The sequence below is a fragment of the Aptenodytes forsteri genome, unplaced genomic scaffold, assembly GCF_000699145.1.
Source record: "Aptenodytes forsteri isolate BGI_AS27 unplaced genomic scaffold, ASM69914v1 Scaffold54, whole genome shotgun sequence".
NCBI lineage: Eukaryota > Metazoa > Chordata > Aves > Sphenisciformes > Spheniscidae > Aptenodytes > Aptenodytes forsteri.
In genome coordinates this window covers 17,919,795-17,926,818 of record NW_008796044.1, presented here as the reverse complement: position 1 = coordinate 17,926,818, position 7,024 = coordinate 17,919,795, and the positions used below count along the sequence as shown (strand labels likewise).

General features: G+C 46.0%; 1 protein-coding gene across 1 annotated transcript; it reads left to right on the top strand.

Annotated features, from left to right (window-relative positions):
* The first annotated feature begins 233 nt into the window (after window positions 1–233).
* Window positions 234–6,014, top strand: IRF1 (interferon regulatory factor 1). Its single transcript, XM_009285939.2, has 9 exons — window positions 234–359; window positions 1,335–1,434; window positions 1,632–1,808; window positions 2,163–2,212; window positions 2,338–2,473; window positions 2,663–2,788; window positions 3,648–3,691; window positions 4,297–4,432; window positions 4,904–6,014. Exons 1-9 carry the CDS (start codon window positions 273–275, stop codon window positions 5,002–5,004), a joined length of 957 nt encoding a protein of 318 aa, XP_009284214.1. The 5' UTR covers window positions 234–272; the 3' UTR covers window positions 5,005–6,014.
* Window positions 6,015–7,024: the final 1,010 nt, after the last annotated feature.

The window sequence follows — 7,024 nt, the reverse complement described above, 5'->3', positions numbered from 1 at the left end:
CCGGGCCGAGCACCAGCCCCTGCAGTCAGCCCCTTTCCAGAATTCAAACCTGCAGACGTGTTCCTGGTGCTCAGCAGGCAGAGCGGGAAGCGCTGCCGCCCAGAAGCAGGTGGAAGATACTGAAAAAGAGTTAAGGCGCTGGAAAAGTAGTTTTGGTTGCATCGATAGCGTCCGTGGCAATGCTCACAGTACAGAAGGGGAGGGGTGACACTGCAGGATGGTTAAAACAGTGATGAGTTTTTTGCTGACCTGTTATTTCTTTCATAGACAACATGCCAGTGTCAAGAATGCGCATGAGGCCCTGGTTGGAAATGCAGATTAATTCCAATCAAATACCAGGACTGATATGGATTAACAAGGTGAGCGTTGGATTATTATTATTATTATTATTATTATTATTATTATTATTATTATTATTATTATTATTATTATTATTATTATTATTATTATTCCTTCTGTATCATTAACCATCCGTGTTCTCAGATGGCACTAAACATAAGTCAAGATCATAAAGGAAAGAAGGACGTGGAGAAAACTTGCAAGCATTAGGTTTAAAAAGCAACTGTTTTTGTTTTCGGAGAAGGTAGCTCTGGTTGGTACCCAATGTAGTAGTTCCATTTTTGTCCTGGGAAAATTCCCAGGAGGGAAATGATAAATTAAAATAAAAGCAATCTGAACATGATGGAGAACCAAGAAAACTCCAAGATCTCTTTTAACTCCTGCTGCCCACTTGAGCCAAGTCACCTCCTGTCCCCGTTAAGTAGCTCTTACACTCCCAGTTGCTCCCAGTTTTAAGATTTGGCCTGAAAGAAACTCTGGATTTGCTTCACTTTGGTCTGGAAGGCACATCCCTGTACCTGTACCGCAGGATGAGATCGCTAGGCTTATTGAACCAGGTCTCTTTCTCTGAAGCTTCCCTATCCATCCCAAGGTGATATTTAAGCTAGGACATGTTTTTCTTAGGATGCAAGCAAGATCTTAGGGGCAACTTGAAAAAGGGATTCTCTACCAGAGTGTACCTGGAAAATATACTGCAGTTAATGATACACTAATAGATTAGATGCAATGTATTTAAACGATTCTGGGATAAAAATGGCAATATTGCTCAATTCTACTGTACCGTACCACGTGTGGCTTTCCCAGTTTCAGAACTCATAAAAAACCTTCTATGCATTAACAAAATAGACGGAACAACGGATGCTTAGTTAAGATACAGAGCGGAGGGTTTATAAAATTTCTGAGCTGCTACTGAGAATTCTGTGATTAAATCCATCATTCCAGACTGGCATGTAATGCTTCGTTCTCAATTCAAATCTCTGTTGGTTTAACTTCAGGATAAGATGATGTTTCAAATCCCGTGGAAACATGCAGCTAAGCATGGCTGGGACATGGAGAAAGATGCCTGCCTTTTCCGGAGCTGGGCCATTCATACAGGTGGGTGCTGGCTTTACATTTCCATCAGTCATATCAATATCTCAAAAAGGCGGGTTTTTTTGTCTTGACTTACACCTCAGGTAATTATATTAACTACTAGTATGTATGTCAGAGAAAATAGAAAAATAATTTTTTTTTTTTTGTGGGAAAAACTAGCACTGAAACGTCTAAACGCCCACCCCATCTCTTATTTATAGGAAGATATAAAGTAGGCGAGAAAGACCCTGACCCGAAAACCTGGAAGGCAAACTTCCGCTGTGCTATGAATTCACTGCCTGACATCGAAGAAGTGAAGGATAAAAGCATCAACAAGGGCTCCAGTGCTGTCAGGGTTTACAGGATGCTGCCGCCCTTGACAAAGGATCAGAAGAAAGGTAAGCCCTCAGCAAGCCCGCTGGGGTTACGCAGCTTCCGCTGCTGCGCTTAAAAACCGCCTAAAATTCCTGCTCCGCGTAGGCAGGGGTATAACAGACCTGTCGGTAGCACCGGTGCTGCTGGGGTTAGTCACTGGTTATTGCCATTGGTAACAGTTTGTACGAACAGTTCATTTTATCCCAAATTCTTTAAATGTGCCTGAAGGCATCATCGGGAGGCGACCGGGACTCGCTGCTACCGGGACACTGGTAGCAGAGCTTGCTGAGCAGGGCTGAAAGCCGCGAGAGCTCATGCTCACCTGAAATGCCAGCCGTGCAGCCCTTTCTCACATTCGTCTTATTTTTATTTAACAGAAAGGAAGTCAAAGTCTTCAAGAGAAGCAAGAAACAGGAGCAAGAGAAAGGTATGTGTCTGTAGAGGCAGCTGAAGAAGCTAGAGGTTTCGGTGGTTTTCATGCTGAATTTTTTTTCATATGGGAACTTGTGCGTTCTTAGACAAGTCTTTCATTCTTTGCCCTTATTTTTATAGTCGTATGAAGATGTGAGGACGGAGGAGTCAGCAGAAAGACTAACCAACACTCCTCTGCCAGATGACCACAGTGGCTACACCGTTCACGACTACGCGGGGCAGGAAGTGGAGGTTGAGAGCACGTCCATCACCTTAGGTGAGACTCAGTTTTTAGCTCTCTGAGCAGAGTGCAAAGTGCTGTTCACGCTAAACCCACAATCTCTGCGCCAAAAGACAAAGATGACTCTTGGGGCTGGGCCTGGCTGCGCCGTCAGACAGGCAGGGAGGAAATAGAGGTGGTTGTGTCTCTCCTGTGAGTGCCAACTCCTCCTGGTGCATCCCGCAGACCTCTCCTCGTGCGAGGTGAGCGGCTCCCTGGCTGACTGGAGGCCGCCGATGGAAATCACCATGGCTGACAGCACCAATGACCTCTACCAGCTCCAGGTGTCTCCCCTGGCTTCGTCCTCGGAAGGTGGGTATTTCTTTTCTCCTACCCTGGTCTTTCACCGGTCTACTGGAGGCAGGTTGGAGGCAAGGCAGCGGGATGAAGAAGTGCCTGGGGGATCAGGAGAAACAAGAGTTGTCTTGCAGAAAAAAAACCCAACCTCCACCTGATGGATATCTGATGTTACCCAGATATCCTGGAGCTACCGAACTGGCCAGGTTACAGATGGGCACGTGCCACCTGCAGAAGTAGTTGCTCATGGGTGAAAGGCTCCAAAATGCCATTTACTTTGCACGTGCGGGCAAAGGGGCAGGCTTCATCTCGCAGGCTCAACGCGATGGCACGGATAGGTCAGCCTGTAAAGAAAAGGAGAGATTTCTGAGCCGGGAAGGTGGGACTGGGGGTTCCTGGCAGCTGGAAGGGGGTGATGCCAGAAGCAGGACAGATAGGTGCAATAGTGACAGTGGAGGTAACCGCGCTTCCCAATGGGGAAAAAAAATAATTAACATGGATATATCAGAGTGGTTCTTCACTCGGGGTGCAAATCATCTTCCTCCTGCATACCAAGCGGGCTCTGCTTTGGTGAGTCTTGGGGAGGCGTAAGAGCTGGCTGGAGCCACGCACCCCAACGTGCAGTTGTTGAAGAGGTGAAGGGCTGTGGGGGGCTCAGGGCACGGAGCTGCTGATGGGCCTCCCCACCTCAAACCCATGAGCCTCTCCTCGGTGTCATCCGGGGGGAGGGGGGAAGTAAAAGGTAGTGGTGGTGTGTGACGAGAATATGAAGCGGGTTGTGTGGCGAAGAAGCAGAAGTGTGAGGGCTAATGTGCGAAAAGTTGAGATCTATGTCTGTTTTCTTCTCTTTTTTTTTTATGTGCTTACAAAACAGTCACAGACGAAGATGAAGAGGAAATGAATTCGGAGATTTTTAAGGTAAAACCAGCTCTTCTGGTCAGAATAAAATTGGCCAAAGTTGCTGTTTGCACCAAGAGAGGAAGGGAAGCAGCTATCTGATCCAGTCCTGTACGAGCTGAACATGCACTTACGTAATCCAAGACCCTTATTTAATGAGGAAGCCTGAAAAATTAAATGTAGAAAGGCGGCTACATCACAAACATGAGCTGGAGAGGACACATCCATGGAAATACTTACTCTTCATGTGAGAGTCAGAGAAAGCTATTGAGTACTGCTAGAAGCAGAGGTTGCTGTATTAGAGTCTGCAAAGCTTCTCTAGACTTTTTTATTTTGCCCTTCCCTCCACCTCTGACATGTATGGCACTTAATCTGTGTCTCCAGACGTGTCACGCTCATCCCACTGATAAGATGGGGGACTCATCACCGAAGGTGCTCTGGCCCTCCGTTTTGCATTAACTTTTTTTTTTTTTTAACTGGGAGTAAACTGAGTTTTATATAATTTAGCATGAGAAGATATAATTTGATCTTTTTTGCTTACCTGTCTTCTAATTAAGAGAAAGGCATAAAATATTGCACCCACAGAAAGAAGGAGCAGTTTTTACCGTCTCCTTTTTCTCTTACAGGTGCTCGAACCAGCCCAAGACTGGCACACCACCAGTGTTGGGGGGAAAGGCTTTCTCACCAACGAGCCGGGCACGCAGACCATGTGCAGCACTTACAGCTACAAGGAGCAGGATGAGGAGATCAACACGACTTTGGGTACAGACTCCTCGGTTATCACTGACGGTCAAGGCCACAGGATGATGCAGACGAGGGTTTTCGTGCAAGACACTAACTGGGAGGGAGCAAAGCAAATGGAGGAATTTGCACATCCCTGTGTTCTGAGATTTCCAAGCAGCCTGTCGGAAGGCTGCGAGGAATTTGCTGAGAAAAAGGAAAAGGCGAAAAATGCCTCCAGTAAGAGTATACTACAGATTTGTCTTAGGGTTATACACGTGTAAGTTATGTCAGCTTTCAGGAACTCCTTGCAATGTAACTGAAGAATTTCCACTAGCCATAGCTTAAATGGGACAGTTTAATAGAGAGTGTTTGGAGTATTTTAGCAAAATATTAGTCTAAGGTATTTGCTCACATCCGAGAAATCTTTCTTTTTTTATATATTAATATATATTGACTGTTTTGCTCTTGCTGCATGTGATTCAGTGCTCATTCTTGGTTTATTTTGTCTAGGAGAGCTGGAGTTAAGGTTCTTTGACCAGAAAAGCAGCCTAGACTTCTCCTGGTTGGACACAGTGAGACCTACAATGCAAGTCATTCCCTGTGGCTTGTAAACCCCTGGCTTCCTCCGACCATGAACTGCTCTTGAGTAGAAACTTTGGCAAGCCTGAGGAGAATGGAAGAAATTGTTTGTTACTGACTGAAGAAAGTAGCTTTTATATTCCGTTTAACTTTTAGGCCTGAAAAGGTTAGCAAGAAAAACTCCATTGTAAAAAAAAAAAAAAAAAAAAAAAAGGACTCCCGTCTCACCAGCAGGACTCCTGGCACTGGAGATGCTCAGCCGCAGTACGTACCTTGTCACCGCTTCGGAGGTGAAGCTTTTACTGGAAGGTTGCCGATGTGCCGTGGGGTCTGACCTGGTGGAGTATCGCCGAATGGCGTTGTGTGCCGGAGGCCTGGGGAGGAGGTTACCGTCCTCCCCGCGTGAGATGTGATGAGCACTTTACCCATGGAGTGCTTGGGAGAGACGCTGCAAGTGGGTCTCTTACCTGTTAGTTTTGGTTGCTGCTTACTTGTGCAACACTGGTGGCGTTGAGCTTAACAACTGTCATTACACTTAGAAAAATTGCACTAATTGGCCCTCTCTTCCTTGATTTACATAATTCACATAGTTCATCTTTCAGAGCTTTCAACTTTAAACTGTGTAAATAGGTTAGACCAATAAAATGTGAAAATTCAGTTTAGGCTTTGCTTCCACATAGTAGTTACCCATGGGATGTTATCTGCTCATAGGCATGCCGTATCTATTTCCATATAATAGTTGAAGAGCTGCTGCATGAAACAATTTTTGCACTGATAGGGGCAGAGCTCTTTATTTATACCATGCCTTTCCAAGATAGCTTCTAGCACTCTACCAGGATACCTACAGTACTGTATGCAGCAAGCTGTATCGCCCTGCAGACCCACCCTGGGCTAGCGCGTGCAGGAGAGTGCAGGATGGAAGAGGTTCTAGTTTGCGTGTAATACCTAGGCATCAAATCACTAAGCTGTAATAGACTATATTCTTGTACATTTTGTATATAAAGTGTTGTATATTTGTTTTAATAAAAATGTTTTATATATGACGTTTACTTTTTCTCACGGGAGAGCTCTGAGAATGCATTCCAGATTCCTTGAAAATACCCAAACAGATGTGCTGTTGACAGAGACAGTTGGAGGGGTTTTTTTCATGAGTCATGAAAGCACAGGGAATTTGGTATAGTTTGCTCCCATTTTCCACCCCCCCCTCTTCCCAGTGCAGCTGATGGGTGCAATCCTGCTTGTCCAGATCCTGTGCACATGTTGGGTAGTTGGTTTGTATCTGCCATCGTCTGCAAGTCAGACCTAACTTAGAGCAGGGTTACAGGCTATGCTATTAAAAAAAACCTGCTATGGATGTCCCTATCGGCAGCACCCTCAGCTTCTGTGATAAGAAGATGGGCAGTGAAGACCTAGCTAAATAACTCAGGTTTGCCTAAAAAGAAAGCACATGCACAGTTCAGAAGGCAAGGGGAAAGCAAGCTGGTTTTCCCCTGTATATTTTATTCATTTGCCCTACTTTCAGGCTGGAAAGGTTTGACATGTTACTGCATCGTCCTGGGGTGGGAGACAAGAGACAAGTGTGGCTGATGCAACGTGTCTCCAGCTGCAGCAAACCAGCATCTGACACTGCCTGGAAAACCCCTGTACTGAACAAAGCTGTGCCGTGATGGCCTTTGGGGAATAACTTCATTCACCGAGCAAGAGCAGACCGAGGAGAATATCAGGCCGCGGGAGAGGAAGACCCAGCCCAAAGGGCTGGAACAAAGCGGACATTTCCTACTGCCTTTGGCACAGGCTCTGCTGTGACTCGACCTGCGGACATGCAGGGACAGATGTGGGGTTTACCGAGGGAAAAGGGGGGGGGGAAAAAAAAAACAAATAAGTGCCATAGGAAGCAGGTGGTGGTGGGTCTCAAATCCAGCACAGCTAAAAGGTTTGGATATGGCACAGCAAGGTGGACGGGCAGCCCAGGGAGGGAGAGGCTGGGCAGGGTTACTGCGGTGCCTGTTAGTCATTAACTGGCCCTATCTCTTAGACAACCCCAAGTAGGCA

Coding starts and splice junctions, on each gene's coding strand:
- IRF1 (XM_009285939.2), top strand. CDS start 273: ATGCCAGTGTCAAGAATGCGCATGAGGCCCTGGTTGGAAATGCAGATT. Junction 2,213..2,337: donor GAAACAGGAGCAAGAGAAAG/GTATGTGTCTGT, acceptor TTATTTTTATAG/TCGTATGAAGATGTGAGGAC. Junction 2,789..3,647: donor CCTGGCTTCGTCCTCGGAAG/GTGGGTATTTCT, acceptor CTTACAAAACAG/TCACAGACGAAGATGAAGAG.